The following is a 20790-nucleotide window of genomic DNA, read 5'->3' as shown; positions in this document are numbered from 1 at the left end:
ATCCATTCATCTGTCGATGGACATCTTGGCTCTTTCCATAGTTTGGCTATTGTGGACATTGCTGCTATAAACATCGGGGTGCACGTATCCCTTCGGATCACTACATTTGTATCTTTGGGGTAAATACCCAGTAGGGTATTTACTGGGTCGTAGGGTAGCTCTATTTTCAACTTTTTGAAGAAACTCCATCCTGTTTTCCAGAGTGGCTGCGCCAGCTTGCATTCCCACCAACAGTGTAGGAGGGTTCCCCTTTCTCTGCATTCCCGCCAACATCTGTCACTTCCTGACTTGTTAATTTTAGGCATTCTGACTGGTGTGAGGTGGTATCTCATTGAGGTTTTGATTTGGATTTCCCTGATGCCGAGTGATGATGAGGACTTTTCCATGTGTCTGTTGGACATTTGGATGTCTTCTTTGGAAAAATGTCTGTTCATATCTTCTGCCCATTTCTTGATTGGATCATTTGTTCTTTGGGTGTTGACTTTGAGAAGTTCTTTATAGATTTTTGGATACTAGCCCTTTATCTGATATGTCATTTGCAAATATCTTCTCCCATTCTGTCGGTTGTCTTTTGGTTTTGTGGACTGTTTCTTTTCCTGTGCAAAAGCTTTTTATCTTGATGAGGTCCCAATAGTTCATTTTTGCCCTTGCTTCCCTTGCCTTTGGCGATGTTTCTAGGAAGAAGTTGCTGTGGCTGAGGTCGAAGAGGTTGCTGCCTGTGTTCTCCTTTAGGATTTTTGATGGACTCCTGTCTCAAGCTTAGATTCTTTCAACCATTTTGACTCTATTTTTGTGTGTGATGTAAGGAAATGGTCCAGTTTCATTCTTCTGCATGTGGCTGTCCAATTTTCCCAACACCATTTGTTGAAGAGACTGTCTTTTCCATTGGACATTCTTTCCTGCTTTGTCGAAGATTAGATGACCATAGAGTTGAGGGTCCATTTCTGGCCTCTCTGTTCTGTTCCACTGATCTATGTGTCTGTTTTTGTGTCAGTACCATACTGTCTTGATGATGTCAGCTTTGTAATAGAGCTGGAAGTGATTGTGATGCTGCCAGCTTTGCTTTTCTCTTTCAAAATTCCTCTGGCTATTTGGGGTCTTTTCTGGTTCCATACAAATTTTAGGATTATTTGTTCCATTTCTTTGAAAAAAGTGGATGGTATTTTGATGGGGATTGCATTGAATATGTAGATTGCTCTAGGTAGCATTGACATCTTCACAATATTTGTTCTTCCAATCCATGAGCATGGAATGTTTTTCCATTTCTTTGTGTCTTCCTCAATTTCTTTCATGAGTATTTTATAGTTTTCTGAGTACAGATTCTTTGCCTCTTTGGTTAGATTTATTCCTAGGTATCTTATGGTTTTGGGTGCAATTGTAAATGGGATTGACTCCTTAGTTTCTCTTTCATCTGTCTTGTTGGTGTATAGGAATGCCACTGATTTCTGTGCACTGATTTTATATCCTGCCACTTGACTGAATTCCTGTATGAGTTCTAGCAGTTTTGGGGTGGAGTCTTTTGGGTTTTCCACATACAGTATCATATCATCTGCAAAGAGGGAGAGTTTGACTTCTTCTTTGCTGATTTGGATGCCTTTGATTTCTTTTTGTTGTCTGATTGCTGTGGCTAGGACTTCTAATACTATGTTGAATAGCAGTGGTGATAGTGGACATCCCTGCCATGTTCCTGACCTTAGGGGGAAATCTCTCAGTTTTTCCCCATTGAGAATGATATTCACTGTGGGTTTTTCATAGATGGCTTTTATGATATTGGCATGTACCCTCTATCCCTATATTCTGAAGAGTCTTGATCAAGAAAGGATGCTGTACTTTGTCAAATGCTTTTTCTGCATCTATTGAGAGGATCATATGGTTCTTGTTCTTTCTTTTATCAATGTATTGTATCACATTGATTGATTTGCAGATGTTGAACCAACCTTGCAGCCCAGGGATAAATCCCACTTGGTCGTGGTGAATAATCCTTTTAATGTACTGTTGGATCCTATTGGCTAGTATTTTGGTGAGAATGTTTGCATCCATGTTCATCAAGGATATTGGTCTGTAATTCTCCTTTTTGATGGGGTCTTTGTCTGGTTTTGGGATCAAGGTAATGGTGGCCTCCTAAAACGAGTTTGGAAGTTTTCCTTCCATTTCTATTTTTTGGAACAGTTTCAGAAGAATAGGTATTAATTCTTCTTGAAATGTTTGGTAGAATTCCCCTGGGAAGCCATCTGGCCCTGGGCTTTTGTTTGTTGGGAGATTTTTGATGACTGCTTCAATTTCCTTAGTGGTTATAGGGCCGTTCAGATTTTCTATTTCTTCCTGCTTCAGTTTTGGTAGTTGATATATCTCTAGGAATGCACCCATTTCTTCCAGGTTATCTAATTTGGTGGCATAGAGTTGCTCATAATATGTTCTTATAATTGTTTGTATTTCTTTGGTATTGGTTGTGATCTCTCCTCTTTCATTCATGATTTCGTTGATTTGGGTCATTTCTCTTTTTTTTTTTTTTTGATAAGTCTGGCCAGAGGTTTATCAATCTTGTTAATTCTTTCAAAGAACCAGCTCCTAGTTTTGTTGATCTGTTCTACTGTTCTTTTGGTTTCTAGTTCATTGATTTCTGCTCTGATCTTTATTATTTCTCTTCTCCTGCTGGGTTTAGGCTTTATTTGCTGTTCTTTCCCCAGATCCTTTAGGTGTAGGGTTAGGTTGTGTATTTGAGACCTTTCTTGTTTCTTGAGAAAGGCTTGTATTGCTATGTACTTTCCTCTCAGGACTGCCTTTGCTGTATCCCAAAGATTTTGAACAGTTGTGTTTTCATTTTCATTGGTTTCCATGAATTTTTTTAATTCTTCTTTAATTTCCTGGTTGACCCATTCATTCTTTAGTAGGATGCTCTTTAGCCTCCATGTATCTGAGTTATTTCCAACTTTCCTCTTGTGATTGAGTTCTAGTTTCAGAGCATTATGGTCTGAAAATATGCAGGGAATGATCCCAATCTTTTGGTACCAGTTGAGACCTGATTTGTGACCTAGGATGTGATCAATTCTGGAGAATGTTCCATGGGCACTAGAGAAGAATGTGTATTCCATTGCTTTGGGATGGAATGTTCTGAATATATCTGTGAAGTCCATTTGGTCCAGTGAAACACCAGGTTTATTAACAATGGTGATCATTATGCTTTGGGAGGGAGAGGAATCACAACGAGGCTCACAGAGTGAGTAATGCTTAATCTATTTTAAAATCTGAAGTAAATATAGAATAGTTGATGATTTTATAAAGCCAGCTGCTCTGAACTGGGTTGTTTGCATTATCCTCTATTCTCTTCATATTTGATATACTTCACAATGGGATAAAAAAGAGAAGAAAGGAGACAAAACAATGGCTATTTGCAGATGATGGGATCATACAACAATAACAAAGGGGAACTGTTAGGACTAATGAAAGAGCTTAGATATCAAATAAACATCTCCAAATCAATAGGATTTCTATTTATTTGCAATAACCTGTGTAAATATTCGATGGGGAGGAAGCAAGCCAATTTTCAGTAGCCAGTGAGATTATAAAATATCCTGGAAGAGTCTCCACAAAGATCTTTGCAGGACCAATATAAAAATTGAGAGATTTGATCAACTCTGAAGCATGAAGTATGTTATCTATTGATATTATGACTTTCAGATGTGGAATTGGAGGCTTATGCAGGTCAGAGATGGGTCAGCTAGTCTCTGACTCATCAAGGCTTGAAACGCCATCCCTCAAGCTACTTCCCCAGACCTGGAAGCCAGAAGGTGAATTTACACATTTCCCACCCATGGCAGCTTCACGGGACTTCACTGCCCTGAAACAGACCCACTGCAGCTAAAAAAATTCTTATTTCTGCCTCACTCAAAGGAGCTTTGAACAGTGTGGGGAATGCCTCAGTGTGATGCATGAAACCAACCTTCTTCTCTTTTCTGCTAAGCCACCCTCATTTCAGAGTTCAACTCCCTGACCTTCCATGAAAACTCATGAGAGCTTTTCTCCTATTTTTCCCCTGGCTGATTTTCTTGTATCATACTCTTCCCCATCCTAACCGTCACAGAAATTAGCCCTGCCAAGCAGAAATGTCTCCCCAAGCAGAGAGGGTAATTAGTTTCTACATGCTCTCAGGAAAAAAATAAATAAAACTATACTGCTTTCAGTTAACAGTTTGAGAAGCCTGGCCTGACATTTTGGCTCAGGGTTTAGAATATGAACCTTTTCTCTTGCCTTTCTTGCATTTTCCAAAAACTTGCGAGTTCTAGAGCAAAAGCAGGATAAGAATTCAGAGCCACCTGGTCCCATTAGATGCACCAGGAGGGCTGCAGATAGTGCTTGGGGAACAGGCCCAAACTAATCTGTGTACTTTCATTTCTTCTTGGGGCCAAAGGGATTGTCTTACAGCAGGATGAAGTTCAGGCTTCAAGAGGTTCTCCTTTATTGACAAAGTCTGAGGGTGAAGTCTGAAGCCCTACTTGCACCAAAGTCATTTTCCCCAGTGTGCGACAGTCAATAAAGTAAAGAATTTCTATTTAAATTTTAAATTAGCAAAGTGTGGATAAAGTCAAAGGAGGAATACAGGGTACATTTGGAGAAATGCGGCACCCCAGCTAAAAACTCTCCAAGGAGGGTTAGGGTTTTCAAAGATGAGGCGCTTTCTAGCCCATGATCAGCAGGTGGCAGCATAACTCAAGAAAAGAAACCAGGTTCCTTCATTTCTTAGCTAAGTTTCAAGGTTCCTAATCTTCCAAGGAGACAAACACCCCTTTTATTCAGTTTGCTGGGGGTAAAAATGATGGGTTTCACGTGATAATGGTTGTGCTTTTAGGATCCATTGGTTAAAAAACATAAATGAGGGGGGCCTGGCTGGCTCAGTCAGTTAAGCATCTGACTCTTGATTTTGGCTCAGCTTATGACCTCAGAATTGTGAGATCAAGCCCCCAGTCAGGCTCCGCGCTGGACATGGAGTCCGCTTAGGATTCTCTCTCTGCCCCTCTCCCTGCTTCCTCCAAAATAAAGCAAAACAAAACAACCATATAAATGACAAGTTAAAATTAACTCACTGCAACTTCTGAAGGAATTTATATTTGAATAATTACACAAAACAACCACATTCTCTTGAACCATAGAAACATGGCCACATATCTGTGCATGCAGAATATTCACATCTACTCTCAGATAATTCTTAGCATGACTGTGCGTTCCCAGACCCTTGGCAATAACTGTATGGTGCCAGGGGAGGTCCTGGGTCCACAGGAGACCACTGCTTTAAAGAACCCTTGTTTCCCCCTCACTTCCACCCAAAAGCCTGATGAAAGCTTCCAGAGGCTGAGAAAGATTAAAAGAACAGAGTGGATCAGACGTTCTCGTTTTTTATGTAGCTAAGTCTAAGAACTACAAAACCAGCCTGTTGCAAACCATGAGGGTGCTGGCATTGCAATGAACTTTAAAAAAAATTTTTTTAAAGATTTTATTTATTTATCTGAGAGAGAGAGAGAGCATGAGCAGGGGGGAGGGGTAGAGGGAGAGGGAGAAACAGACTCCCCACCAAGCAAGGAGCCTGACACGGGGCTCGATCTCAGGACCCTGGGATCATAGCCTGAGCTGAAGACAAATGCTTAACCGACTGAGCCACCCAGGCATCCCACGATGAACTTTTAAATGCAGAAGACACCATATAACACAAGACCTCTGTGGGAATGGAGAGTTTCCCGGTGAGACAACATCTAGTTGTTTAGGGTATGGGATTGGAGTCCGAATACCAAGATTGGGAGAGACATTTCTATTTATATTAGCTATGTGATTTGGGCAAGCTACTCAGCCTCTCTGAGCTTCTATTTCCCCACCTGTACAATGAAAAGCATATGTCTTGCTTCCTGGAGGCTTCCTTTATTTTTGTGAGGATTAAATAACAGTCTATGAGGGTGCTTAGGCAGCTGCTGACACCTAGAAATGCTTGATGATGTTGGCTGCCGTGGTTATGATTATGAGCCTCATGATCAATGTCATGCTATCATTATTTATTACTAATATCACATGAGAGTATCAATGAACATTGGAAACGTCATAAATGAGGTCTCTTTTATTGAATTTGTCTCTGCAGAGAATGGTGTCATGTCATGGGTGACATCTGGCCATCCATAATGTCCCTTCGTTTTCGACATTTCCAAAGTGTTCTTTGGGCAACATTTCTTCATGGGCAATGTCAGCACAAGATCTCCCAACTTATACCAAAGACCCCTGAGAGTGAGAAATCCCGGGGTGACTACCGCCCACCCCCACTAGCTCGAGCTGCCATCCCTGGAGTGGCCAATCTCAGCAGATTTTGATGACTGAAGTGTCTACACAGAGGCTGTGTGCATGCGTGGGCACATGAATGTGTAGATGTTTGTGACTGGGTTTTGTGTTAAAAAAATCATCGGAAAGTCTGAATTCCTTGTCCACTCATGTTTGGTCCTAACCTTCCTCCCCAGTGGTCTCTTATTTCTAGAAATAATAGTCCCCCTTTCCTCGCACACTTTCTCATCCTAAATAACAGTGAGTGTTTGCTCAGGTGTGGCCAGTGAGAGTGATATGAACTAGCCTGCAAGAGATATCTCCCCCCACCCCTTGGACTTCACCCAGACATAGGCTTCTCTCCTAATGTGACTGACAGCCACAGGCCAGTCCACTTCACCCAAACACGTAAGTGGGTACAGGGGCCATGCGAGACCATGCACTGCAGGGGAGAATTCTGGGTGTTAATTCTTGTAGAGAGGTGGTAATTATGGGGTAATTTATACCATTGACACTGAACTATCTGGGCCGTGGTATTTCTGATGTCACCATGCAGCTAACTTGATGAGCTTGCTAAGTACAATTCAAGAAGGGAAACAGGAGTAAATGTCCTCCTTAGTGAATAATGTGGCCTGGCGTCAACTTTAATGTGCTGTCCTGACCCATCGGGGGGCCTCCAGAGGGCAGCCTCAAAGAAGCATCCTTAAAGTCCAGTGGGCGACTGCTCATCTCATTGGTCCCAGGAATAGGAAGAGAAGTAAAAGGGAATGAGGAGGCAGCCCCACAAAGATGTGGGCAGGACTCTTTCAATACACCACTGATTTTACCCCTAAGGGACAACACTCTTGATGGCAACGGGCCATGCTGACCAATCCTTGGAGGTAATATTAGGTGAAAGAATAACATAAGATAGTGTCATATTAGCCTCTAGATTTGCTTCTAGAGAAGCTTCCAAAATCAAAGAAAAAGCTCAAAAACCAGGCTGGTATAGGGTTCTCAACCCTCTAGGCCCTCTTTATAGGTAGGCATCAATAGGAGGCCACAGCCCTGTGCACATCTCCATTAAAGGTGTGAGGTCACAGGAAAAATGGTCTGATTGCCTCTCCTCAGACAAATGTCTCTATCCTTGGATGAATAAGTTCTAGCCAGGTGATTAGGGATGACTAGAGGCCATCAGGCCTCGTTGTGTCTCTGAGGTACCACAAAAGCCTTGGAGCTCATTCACCTGCCATACTGAATTCTCTTTCCAATGGCCCCTCTCCCAAGAACAGTCCCCACAGACCATCACCCTGATCTGGGGAAAGCCCGTGGTCTCTCTCACTTACTTGTCATTCACAAGTTTCCCACGTTGATGAATCTGATTCTCCATCGTGAAGTTGATGGTGGCGCCATACACGTGCTCACCGAAAAACACCTTCATTTTGGACTTGTATGCTTCATCTTGAAAATACCGGATCATATCAGGGAACCAAACTGTCAGTCCATAGTAGCTGTAATAGAGAAGACAGAATATTCAAGCAGCAACAGGATTTATTCTTTCGTGAACAGAGTCTGTATCCCTAACCTGATATAAATCAAGCTCATTTTAAATGTACGAATATGGTTCATTAATTAGAAATTAAGACACTAAGTGCCACATTATCACTCATCATATGAACAGATCTAAGGAAAAAAATGATGACCATCTTCATAGATTCTGAAAAGGCATTTGATTAAAAAAAATTCATTCCTGATTTAAAAAAAAATAGATTGGGAATTGGTGGGCACTTCCTTTACATGTAAGAAAATACATACCTCAGCTCAAAGGTAGAATCTTACTTCATATGGAAACAGTAGAGGCATTTCCACTAATGTCAGGGACAAGACCCAGACACCCAATCTCACCACTACTCTTTACCATCACATTGTAGGGCTTAACCAACTCAGTTAGACAGGAGAAAGAAATAAAAAATTGCAGGAATACAAAATTGCAAAGCAAGAGGCAAAACTACCTCCATCTGCAGATGATACAACTTTATACCTGCCGATCTCAAGATCTTCAACTCAAAAAACTGGCCACTAAACATTTAAAAAAGATGCTCAGTCCCACTCACAATAGGAAAAATGCAAATTAAAGCCACACCATTATCATTCTCAACTATTAGGTTATAGGTAAACAGATGCTCTCATACACCACAGGAAAAATTTGTACAATACCATATGGAGGAGAGGTCAATGTCCAAAAAAAAATTACTGATGGATTTACCCCTTTGACTCCATAATCCCATTTCTAGAAACCTATTCCATTGATCAGCTCGCTCAAGTACAAAGTTGCCTACAAACACAATTATTCGTTGTGGTATCATTCATAATAGCAGAAGTCTGAAGACTTCCCAAGAGTCTAGCAATAAGGCCCTGTTTGAAGACTGTGTGGTGCTACATAATGGAAAACTATGCACATGTATTACTCTATTGTTTCAACATTTGAAATGCATTACCTATTCAACAAAATGAAATCAGCTACAAGTAAATATAAACAAGACATTTTAGAACTCTCAGTGAATTGAATCCTAGTGTCTACCATCTTTGGCTTCTGAAATGTTCCCTCCTCACTTAGAATAAGTGGAGGGGAGTAGGGTCTGGCTTCCTCTTTACTTTTACCCATTTGGGTCTCCATGAATAGGTATTGAAAGAAATCAGGTCTCCCCATGTTCCTCCATGAATCAAAGAGGTCATTAGACCCCATTTCATTTCCTTTGGGCACAGATGATGGTGAACCAAGCAATTTCACAGATGGAAGTTTTAAATCTCATTGACAGTTCCTCTCTGATAATAGCAACTAATTGAGCACTACTAAGTGCCAGAAATTATTGCAAGCACTTTCTTTATACAGTAAGTAGCCTCAAGATGCTTTAAGTGGCTTAAGTGGCATAAAGAGGGTCATGATATTTGAAGGTGTGTGAAATGACCTACCAATTAAGAGAGGAGCCAGCTAATCACCATTCCTATTGAACTCGATCTTCCTTATTGTAGGGCACAGTACTGCAGCCTCACTGCTTTATCCCATGGCCACAGTGCAAGTGGCAGCTGCCTACTCAGCACTCGTTCCCTGCTCATTCCTCGGAAACTAGATTTTGTTTGGGTATCAATCCTCAGGGAAGCTTACAGTATCGTTGGCTCAGACACAAATCCTGATTAGTCTGAAGTCACTGGAAAATCCCATCCCCTTCGCCAGTTAGTTTGGCACTAAGTATGTGACACACATCTGGTTAATAGAGAAAAAGGATGTAGGGGTTTTCGGCGGGGGGCTCCTGAGAAAGCTTTCCTTGCTGTTACAAAGAGAAGCTCAGAGAGAGGCAGCCTTTTCCTCCTTGGGACATTTTCCCACACTGATGGGATGCCAAGAAGAGCACAAGCATCTGGCAACCATCAAGAGATTGAGCCTGGGGCTGAAACCCCGCCTGGAGCCTGCCTCTCTATGGAATTCTTGTTACAAAGGACAAGATGTGTCCTTGTAGAAGCCACGAGAGTGGGCTGCCTGTTACTTGCAGCCAAAAGCATCCAGACTCTAGGAGTTAGAACTAATTGAAATCTTTGGTTTATAGATGAGGTGCTGGAGGCATAGGGAAGTTAATGAAGTTAAGTAAGATAGAATTTACCTTAAAGCCATGGTGAACCAGACCACAGCCAGAATCAGCGTGTTCATCCTGTAGGGCCCCATCACACAGTACAGAGCATTATCCCAGACCTGTAACCCACACACAAAAGGGTTATTAAAGCAAGAGACTTGTGGCTTGAAAGAGCTCATTTCTAGGATTTTCTGATAAATTTCCTAGGACCCCATGAGAGAATGGAAAACCATGATCTCCCAGAAGCAGCAATTCTGTTCAAATAACAAAGAGTCTTCTCTTCTTACTGCCTGGCCTCAGCCTCCAACATAACAGTTCTGGAGCATCTTCCCTGGGAACACAGTAATACATCATCAAAAGCACACTGAGTTGGGATTTCAAGACACTAGATAACCTTGAGTAGTGAGCTCTGCTCCTTGCCTATGGGAGTGGGTGACATTCCCAACATTTAACAACCATTCAACCATTCATTGGCTGCCTCAGTGCTTGACAGCTGAGTTGCCTACAGGAGTCACTTCTCCGGAGAAATGGCCTTGCCCTTCATGGAGACTTCCTCAGAAATCACCAACACACCTCAAAGGGCTATCTACTTCACTCATTCCTTTCTTCCTACAGATTATGTAAAGAGAAGGTGATAGAGAGAAGGATATTTACTAAGAGTAGATAGATGTTCTGCCTGTGTTCAAAATCTCTCCTTGGGAAGTAAAAGCAAAGAAAAGAAACTAAGGTTTAGAGAGTCTGTGGCTCAAGTCACATGGTGAGTGAGAAGCAGGCACAAATGTGTCCCAAACATTCCATCCAGGACACTCCCTCCCCATCACACTGCCTTGGGTTGTTCGGTCTTTATCCTTCATCCACCAAAGTTACAGAATTCCAGACATTCTCCCCTCTCATCTCCCACAAGTTCCCAATCATACCTGCTTGAAAGTGGTCTTGAACCTGACCAGCCAGCGTTGGTACCAAGTTCCTGTTGAACTCTGGATCTCAATGAATTCATCCATTTGCTTGGGAGTTTTGATGTGGGAAACCTGCAAAACAAAGATGGTCTAGAGAATCATAACCCCACTCTGTGTCAGACTTTTCAATCTTTAATTAATGTAACTGAATTTATGTCATGTATCGAAGGCTACAGGAGCATTGGATGACCCTCTAGTTCAGTGATTCTTAACCAGAGATGTACATGGCCTGTCTTAGGAAATCTTTCTCAGGGAGATATGTCCCCCTGCAGACAAGATGAATCCATCTTTTCACTAGATTATGCTTTTGAGAAATTTATATTCGTCAGTCATAATATGCTGAATTCCCATGTACATCTGATTTGCCCACAGTAGAGTTGACTCCACCTTAAAATTCACAAGTCTATCCTTAATACCTTAAAAAGTATTAACAATTAACATCACAGAAGTCTAGAACCCATGTAAGAAATGGTGTGTGTGTGTGTTGCGGGAGAGGGTTGTTACTTAAGATTTTTTTTTAAAGATTTATATATTTTAGAGAGAAAGTGAGGGAGAGAGAGCGTGCATGCACAAGCAGGGGGAGGGGCAGAAGGAGAGGGCAGAGACAGAATCCTCAAGCAGACTCCCCACTGAGCATCGAGCCCAACACAGGACTCAATCCCAAGACCCTGAGATTGTGACCTGAGCTGAAATCAATAGTTGGCCACTTCACACACTGAGCCACCCAGGTGCCCTACTACTTAAGATATTTTTAAAACACAGCAGAATATGAGAAATCATGTCCTCCTTGCTGTCTCTGGCTTTCCTAGTGGAAATCAAAGAAATGGGGAGTGGGGATAAGGTTATATATCTCAGCTCTCTCCCTAAAGGGCCCCAGAAAATATTGATTTGTCCAATGTCAGCAGGTAGCCCCAATGTGCAATCCTGACCCACCAAGACAGTGACTGTCAAGTTACCTAGTGTTTAAAGCAACCACTGAATTCTATAACTAACCATCATGTTAAGGAGATGGTTAGCCAAGTTAGCAAGGTCCATGCTTGCAGACTTATTCAGAGGAAAATGGAGGAGCACACTCAAAAATATTCAGAGTTTCCATCACCCCCTCCAATGAGCTTTGTCTAAGGGAAAAGGTTTTAGTCCTACAAGCATCTCCATTGCTTTCTTCAGCCATCTGAGAATGTGAGGAGACGGGAAGAGAGAAGGAGATAAGGCTGGTAATCCATAGGGAAAAAAAACAGCCCTTGGGTGTGGACAACAGACTCATTAACTCTGAGCATGAGGTCTAGGACAGCATGGCTTTGCTTTTCTAAACCCTAAAAATAGTAGTTCTTAAACTCCTGGCGTGTCCTACCATCTGCAGGTGTTCCTCCTTTGCAGATGTCTCCACCTGGGCTCTGACAAGGACATGGGGGAGTGAACGCACAGGCCCTGCAACAGAACTCTTGGCTGGAGCTCCATGGTATCAATACCCCCAGGGAGCCATGAGCCCTTGCTGTAGCCAAAAGAGGCCAGAGGGCAAGGTTGACATCAAATCAGGAAGCATGTCGAAAATCATACTCCAAAGCATTAAGATATCCACTCAAATGCAATGTTTTTCTTTTTAGTGCGCCTAGGGAAAATAACATTCTATTCCCTAGGGATTTGGGAGTGGGTGTGTGGACAACCTCAAGCAAAATTACTCTAATTTACAATTAACTAGGATACTTGTCTTTAATTGGGTCTAAATCAGAATATGGCCTGTGTTCACCCTAGCCCTGCAGAACATTTTACTGGGGACACCTGCCAGGTGGCAGATCAGAAGCTGTGAGGCAGCCAGCCAATGGGATGGCTGAAACCTGGGGCTTTGTAGGGGAGGAAGACATTTTTTTTCCTCGCCCCTCTTAGTGTCCCAGGCTGGGTCTGAAAATTAAACTGACAAACACAGATTAACAGGAGAAAAGCCTACACATTCTATCAAATTTTAACACAGACAAGGGAGCCTTCCAAAGAGAATGAAGGCCTGAAGAAGTGACCAGAGCAGAAAGCTTTTACACCTTTGAGGCCATGAAACAATGGATTTGTGAAGAATTGACAAGACAAAGGGGTGTGGGGCTAAGGGTAGTCATTGGTGAAGCAGTAACTAGGAAGAAAGAGTTGATTTAACAAGGTTTGTCGATGCAGGCTTCTTGACCCCTCCCCCCATCTCTGATGATAAGAATGTCTTCTTTCCTCCTGGTACAGGGACAGTCACTTCACACAGTGGATCTATGACCTGTTCCAGAAGATGGGCGAGTGGGGAGAGGTCAGAGTGATCTTCCTGCTTCTGCCACTTTCTCAAACTCCTTCAGCTAAAGATATTCAATATGCCAAGGTGCCATATTTTAGGGTAGGTGTCCTGAACCCCAGCGGCTCAAAGGGGAAGGTGAGGACCCTAGCATCCGTGGCTCTCTGAGTACAATCAAGGGTGCATTATTTACTGAGGGGAGCCCACCCACGGTTCCTATTCCTGCTCTGCTCCAGGATCTCTGACTTCCTTGGGTTGCACGGCCATCCCGGGGGGGAGGGGTTCTGATGCTCAAGTGAAAGGCTGAGATTGTGCCTTTGGAAACTGGAGGCTTTATTGATTTCCAAGCTAAGACCTCATTCTTCAAAATTAGTCTGCTTAAGGATAAACCCATTGTGAAGAGAGAATGCAGGATCACGTCTCTAAAGAGGACTCCTGGTCTGGCAAGCCCACGCGGTTGATTTAGAAGTGGTCCTTCTGGGAGCAACAGTCAGGGAAGCCACTGGGTGTGAGAGGCTGCAGGGGCCACCCGGGTAAGACAAAGGCCTGGAAGCATTTCCAGTCTCCTGGGGCTGTCAGGGACAGGTGTACAAATGAGGTGGAGAGCAATCATCCCTCAGGACTCCTCTCAGGAGAGCTGTGGGTTTGCTTGGAATAAATATGCTAACAGACTGCTTGACAGGTCAGGGAATGTCAGAGAGGACCAGTGCGTGAGCCGTGCACGAGCCAAGGAGAATTCGCCATATTCCAGAGGGAGAATAGGGGAAAGAGAGGGAAGGCGAAAAAGGAGGGGGAAAAGAGTGGGAGATGGGGCAGGGAGGAAGTTCCTCAAATTGTCACGAAGGTTATTAAACTCGCAAATGTTTGGTATGAGTGGGGTGTGTCTGTGTGTCTGCATGTATGATGTGTGTCTGTGGACGTGTGTGTGTTTATGCATCTTCGTGTGTGTTTCACACCAGGTTGATGTGGCCCACAATCCAATCCAGCTGATGTGGATTCAGAGGCTTGAGTCAGAGACAGCCCATGAAGATGTCTCTCGGGAATAAGCAGGAGCTTGGAGAGCAGTCTGTGGAATGGGTGGGGGTGGGGGCAGGACCAAGCCAAGCACACCTAGGTCCTGGAGCGGGGGCTCTCCACTAACATCTGGTGTCCACACCTGCAGTCCAGCTGCAGCGTTATAATCCGCCACAGACAGTGATGGGGATAGGGGACTTGGGAGAACCATCTATACCCTTAACATCTTTCATCTGGACTATTACTGTTAGTTGTGCTTCTTAATAAATGTTTGTGATAAAAGCACCAGTCCTGTATTTTAGATATTTTTAGGAGCATTGGAATTGAGGGAAATAGGTGACTGAACAGCAATAAAACTCATTGCTGGAGTTAATTTAAGAAAAAATGTGTCATATCATTTTTTTTAAAGATTTTATTTCTTGGGACGCCTGGGTGGCTCAGTCGTTAAGTGTCTGCCTTCGGCTCAGGTCATGGTCCCAGGGTCCTGGGATCGAGCCCTGCATCAGGCTCCCTGCTCAGCGGGAAGCCTGCTTCTCCCTCTCCCACTCCCCCGGCTGTGTTCCCTCTCTCGCTGTCTCTCTCTCTCTCTCTGTCAAATAAATAAATAAGATCTTTTTTTAAGATTTTATTTATTTATTTGACACACACACACACACACAGAGAAAGGGCACAAGCAGGGGGAGCAGCAGAGGGAGAGGGAGAAGCATGCTCCCCGCTGAGCAGAGAGCCTGATGCTAGACTGGATCCCAGGACCCTCGGGTCACTACCCGAGCCAAAGGCAGACACTTAACTGACTGAGCCACCCAGTCGCCCCTATGTCATAACATTTTTGAATAATAGTTAACATCTATGTAGCCCCTACTCCAAGGCAGGTACTGGTTTAGGTACTTTATTTAATCCTTACTAATAGAGATATTGTTATCCTTCTGTTCCCAGTAGAGAAACTGAGGCAGAGGGAGTATCCTGCCTAAGACCACACAGCTAGAAAGTATCAGAACTGGGATTTGGACCCAGACTGTCAGGCTCCAGGTTATGGATTCTTAGCCACATGATCCTGCCACATGGCCCAGCCTGAGAATCAGGGCTTCTAAGCAACAGTTAACAAGGACAACTGTGTTGTCCAGAATCAATGGCAGAGGCCAAAGCTGCAAAAGCAGTGAATCAGATAAGGAGGGGGTTAACCCAGGAGGGCTTCCTTGTGGAAATGGATTTGAAGTCAGCCTGAAGGGAAGTTATGCAAAACAGGGACCCAGGGCAGGCATTCCTCCTTGGCCACAGAGCATGGTTGGGGGAACACAGACCCTGGTAACTAACAGGACATCTTCATGGAAATCACCACTCACTAGTTTTTCAAGCAAAAAACAAAATTCAGGCTAAGCACCAATGCTGATAAGGGTGGAGGAGAGAAATGGCTATCCTGTTGCCTGTGGCACTGTAGATTGGCACAACCCTATTAAAATGTAATCTGGCAATATAACTCAAGAGCTATAAAAATACTAGTGCTTTTTCAGCCAGTCATTTTATTTCTAGGAGTCTATCTTGGAAAACAAACCGAGAACATGAATGGGAAGGAACTATGTGTGTGAGAAGGTTCACTGTGACAATATTTACAGGAACAAGGTAATAAAATGGGGTAAAAAAACTTTCTAGCATTTGGGGCATGTTTAGGAAGACTGTGTTAACGTTCCCAACATTAATGTTGGTTAAAAGGATAATTATGAATGCCAAAAGGCAACATACGGAATGCTTATGGGTACTCTTTAAAAATATATAGATGGAGGGGTGCCTGGCTGGCTCAGTTGGTTAAGCATCCGACTCTTGATTTCAGCTCAGGTCGTGATCTCAGGGTTGTGGAATGGAGCCCATGTGCTGAGCATGGAGCCTGCTTAAGATTCTCTCTCTCTCTCACTCCCCCTCTGCCCCTCCCACCCTGCTCACTCACACTCTCTCTCTCTTAAAAAAAAATGTAGATGTAAATATATGCACATATGCTTATGCCCATATGAACACAGCTAGTTTTTTCCTTCAGCATTTTTTTAACAATTAGCAGTAACAAGGATATCCATCAAAATGAACAAATAATTATGACACAATAATAGGAATGTCAGGCTTTTATTCTCCCTCTGATACATTTCCTTTATCAAATTAATAAATATCATGATATAATAAAATTTTCAGCAAGCCAAAACAAGGTCCCCTCTTGTTGGTATAGGTGCTGCACACTCACTGTGAACACCTTCTCCGGGGCCCCCTTCGCCCTCATGTTGGTGTCATGGACTTGCTTGAGAATCATCCAGGCTTCGTCGTGTTTGCCCATCTGGTGAAAGCAAGGAAAGAGGCGTAAGAAATCCTTTCCTGACAAGGAGTGGAAACCCTACGGGGGCGTCCAACCCTTAGTGTGAAGTGGTTAGACATGGATGCACTGCCACTCGTCTTGGGAAGGATTGGGACAAGTCTTTGTCCCCAGCCCATCTTGGAAGGATGCTGAGGTAATGCCTCCGGGGTGTAACGTGTAAACATTACACACTATTCCCATTACACAGTACAACAAGCCTAGTTGTAAGGTTGAGGGACTGCTGGAGGGGGAGCCACGTTCCTCCCTGACCAGAGCAAGCAACGAAGCAACATGTTACAGATTGAATTGTGTCCCTGCAGCCCTGGGTACCCTGGAATATGACCCTATTTAGAAATAGGATTGCTGTAGATGTCATTAAGATGAGGTCCTACTGGAGTAGGATGGGCCCCTCATCTAGTTCAACTGGTGTCCTTATAAGAAGGCAGCATGTGAATACGGAGACACAGGAGGGGAGCGCGTGAGATGACACGGGCAGGAAGCGTGGTGCAGCCGCGAGCCAAGTGATGGCCAACAAAGCACCGGAAGCTGCAAGAGGCAAAGGAGGACTCCCCTACAGACTTCAGAGGGAACGTGGCCCTACTGACACCCTGATTTTGGACATCCAGCCGCCAGAACTGTGACACCATTTCTGTTACTTGAAGCCACTCAGTTTGTGACAAAACCCTTTATCACAGCAGCCCTAGAAAACTAATGCACCACAAAGGGTAAATTTTGAGAGATCCCTGGTTAAAAAAAAAAAAACAACTCCCTGCGGTGTCTGCCCCTGATAATGGGACACAAGGGAATTTGACAAGGACGATCACTCTGTAGGAAGATCTAGAAGGAGACACAGAAATGGACTCAAAATTGGGCATGTAGGAGGCTTCAAGTTCCTATCACTCCTCTGCCAGTCCCACCCAGTCTGACCCCCGCAAGCACAAGAGGCACCCCCAAGTTGGAAGGACTCTTTTCTCAAGACACCAGGAGCAGCTTTCCTGTGGGGAGGGGTCCTGATGGGCTTGCGGGAGACGCGAGTTTTCCCACAGATCTCACTGTAGCAACTTAAAAAATCATCCCACAGTTTTGAAGAGCCTCTGGAGAGAATGGGAGCTGGAAGCAGCCTCTGACAGTCCCTGAATCCAGGGCGTGCAGCCATCAGACAGCGATAAAGCCAGACATGATGATGGGCCAGGCGGGCTGACGGGGGGGTGGTGTGCAAATGCAAGCAGGAGAGGAGGGGGGCCAAAGGGCTATCATTCTCAAATTTGGTGGGGGTGGGGGCAGGGCTGACTTACCTCCAGCAGGAACCTCGGGCTCTCTGGCATGAACCTCAGAGCCACCATGGACACGGTGCAGGGCAGTGCGCAGATGATGACAAACACTCTCCAGCTATGGAAGTGGTAGTTGGTGCCCATGCTGAAGCCCCAGCCTGTGAAGAAGCAGTCAGAGGATTTCTGACATGATCTTAGAGTGACCTTAAATCACTCGCTCTCAAATGAGGGCACAAGACCATCGCCTGGGAAGCAGGTTAAAATGCAAACTCCCAACTGTCCCCAAACCTTCTGAGGCAGAAGTCTGGAACAGGCACGGGCAACATGCATCTCCAGAACCCCCAGAGTTGGCCAGGCCTGACATTTACCGGGCCTTGGGCTGCATCCCATATTTCTCTATAGTCATTAAAACTTAAGCGAACCAACTGTTAATACAGATGTTCTATCCCCTTGCCTTGACAAATAAGGAGCTAGAAGGCCAGGCCATGACCTACCCTTGCGAGACTCCTTTCATTTCTTCTCCTGGCCCCTTTCACAGAGTGAGGGGCCTCGTGCTGATATATGTGAATACTCTACCACAATGAGAATGGGCATCTTTGTCACGATTCCTTGAGTTTCGTGGGAATTCCTGGGTTCTGAGTACCCAGAGCATGATCTGGATGGAAGGGAGAGTGATCACACACCTCAGGGACCCCTTGTCTTCTAGGAAAGAATACCAGATCAGGACCTTAGGACCTTGGGGTTCCCGCTTCCCAGGCCAAAGTGCAATATCAGCTCCAGGTGATTCTAATGCCAAGGTTTCAGGACCACACTCTGAAAAGCACTATCAGTCATAATACAGGCATACCTCAATTTATTGTGCTTTGCAGATGGTGCAGTTTTTACAAATTGAAGGTTTGTGGCAACCCTGGGTCAAGTAAGTCCATTGGCATCATTTTTCCATCAGCATTCACTCACTTTGTGTCTCTTTGTCACATTTTGGTAATTCTCAAAGTATTTCAAATTTTGCATGATTACATTTGTTATGGTGATCTGTGATCAGTGATTCCTACTTGCCAAAAGCTCAGATGATGGTTAGCATTTTTTAGCAATATTTTTTATTTAAGGTATGTACACCTTTTTTAGACATAATGCTATTGCACACTTACTAGACTACAGTTTGGTGTAAACATAACTATTAGATGCACTGGGAAACCAAATAATTCATTTGATAGTTGCTTTATTGCAGTAGTCTGAAACCAAACCCATCATATCTCCAAGGTATGCCTATATTAATTTTTTTTAATTTTAAAGAGACAGGGCTTCTAAATTCAAATGAATTCTATCATTACTGAAATGGAGAGATGACTAGCTCCTACTCAGCATTCGTTATTGAAAGCATTTCATTTTTTTAAAGATTTTATTTATTTGAGAGAGACAGAGAGTGCGAGAGAGAAAGCGAGCACAAGTGGGGTGGGGGTGGAAGGGTATGGGGAGAGAGAGAAGCAGGCTTCCCACTGAGCAGGGAGCCCAATGCAGGACTCGATCCCAAGACCCTGGGATCATGACCTGAGCTGAAGGCAGACGCTTAACCAACTAAGTCACCTAGGTGCCTCTTGAAAGCATTTCTAAGAAATTGCCTCTTGATCTACAAAACATTATTTCAAACATCATCATGGGTCTCAAAAGTCTCTCTTTTAAGGAATGGGTAGCACAGTGGAAAGAGCTTAGATTTTCATAGTCATGTAGATCAGAGTACAAATCCTGGCTTTCCCACATCATTGCGGTGTTGGTGGGTTTTCACAGAATGCCAATACCACCACAGATTGGCTAAGTGCAAAAGCTCCTGACAACCAATAATAATTCATCTGCTTTGAGGGTAGATTTGATTTGTTGAGAAATAGCTACATGACATTTATTGCCAAAGTTGTTGACTAAAATAGATGAATATAAGCAAAAATCAGCAAAATAATTGCTTTTTAAAAAAATTCAAGGTTATGGAGCAAGATGGCAGAGGAGTAGGAGACCTGGGTTTTGTTTGGTCTCAGGAATTCAGCTGAATAGGGATCAAACCATTCTGAACACCTACGAACTCAACAGGAGATCGAAGAGAAGAATAGCAACAACTCTCTGAACAGAGAAGTGACCACTTTCTGGAAGGTAGGACGTGCGGAGAAGTGAATCCGAGGCGATATTCGGGAGGATAGACGGTGGGGGAGGGGGCCTCCGTCGGCCGCTTCTGGCAAGAGATAGAGCCGCGGAGCACAAAATCTGACCTTTTAGAAGTCGGCTCCGCGGAGGGACGTCGCTCCAGTGGCTAAGCGGGGTGTGGAACCCTCGCAGGACAGTGTGGTCTCAGGACCCTCAGGGTCACAGAAAGACTGGGGGTGCCTGAGTGCCGCAGAGCTCCCAGGTATCGGAGCGGGGAAGCCGGCTGCAGAGACGGAGCCGAGGCACGGGCTCTCAGCTCGGGGTTGCCATAAACTGTGATGGGTGACAGTAGGGCCACTGCTCCTCCAGCAGGGACCCAACAAGCGGCAGAGCCAGGGAGACTCCCCTTCCTTCCCCAGGAGGAGCGGCGCAGGAGCGCACCGCAGGGATCTGCTGGGTTTGGAGACTCCACACGGGGTCGGGTGCCAGAGATAGCAACGCTCGGTCACAACCTGGGTGAGCACGGAGTGCGGCCGGAGACCGGGGAGATGGGAGTGACTGCTTTTCTCTGGGGGCGCACTGAGGAGCGGGGCCCCGAGTTCTCCGCTCCTCTGGGCGGAGGTTGGGAGGCCACCATTTTCACTCTGGTCCTCCAAAGCTGTACCGAGAGCTTGGAGGGAACAAAAGCACCAGAGAGCAAACCCGAGCAGATTGCTTAGCCCGGGCCGGCAAGGGTGGGGCAATTCTACCTCTGGCAAAGACATTTGGGAACCACAGCAACAGGCCCCTCCCCCAGAAGATCTGCACGAACAGCCAGCAAGCCAAGACCAAGTTTACCGATCAAGGAGAACGGGAGAACTCCAGCGCTAGGGGAATACTGCACATAGAATTCATGGCTTTTTTACCATGATTCATTAGT

At 44.4% G+C, this 20790-nt stretch overlaps 1 protein-coding gene across 7 annotated transcripts in view; it reads right to left on the bottom strand.

Moving 5' to 3' along the window:
- The window catches only part of SV2B (synaptic vesicle glycoprotein 2B), a 197222-nt gene that overhangs the window by 23472 nt on the left and 152960 nt on the right, over nucleotides 1-20790 (bottom strand). For all 7 annotated transcript variants that reach the window (XM_073882282.1, XM_073882278.1, XM_025893228.2 and 4 more), the window contains exons 5-9: nucleotides 17766-17899; nucleotides 16363-16452; nucleotides 10820-10930; nucleotides 9933-10021; nucleotides 7620-7784 (exon numbers count right to left, since the gene is read on the bottom strand). In XM_073882282.1, the coding sequence (XP_073738383.1) occupies nucleotides 7620-7784; nucleotides 9933-10021; nucleotides 10820-10930; nucleotides 16363-16452; nucleotides 17766-17899 (589 nt within the window). The remainder of the gene's footprint in view (nucleotides 1-7619; nucleotides 7785-9932; nucleotides 10022-10819; nucleotides 10931-16362; nucleotides 16453-17765; nucleotides 17900-20790) is intronic.

Source organism: Callorhinus ursinus, unplaced genomic scaffold, assembly GCF_003265705.2.
Source record: "Callorhinus ursinus isolate GAN/ISIS: 27379988/994484 unplaced genomic scaffold, GSC_fseal_2.0 scaffold45, whole genome shotgun sequence".
Lineage (NCBI taxonomy): Eukaryota > Metazoa > Chordata > Mammalia > Carnivora > Otariidae > Callorhinus > Callorhinus ursinus.
The sequence above is the reverse complement of the archived record's forward strand: the minus strand, read 5'-3'. Positions and strand labels throughout refer to the sequence as shown.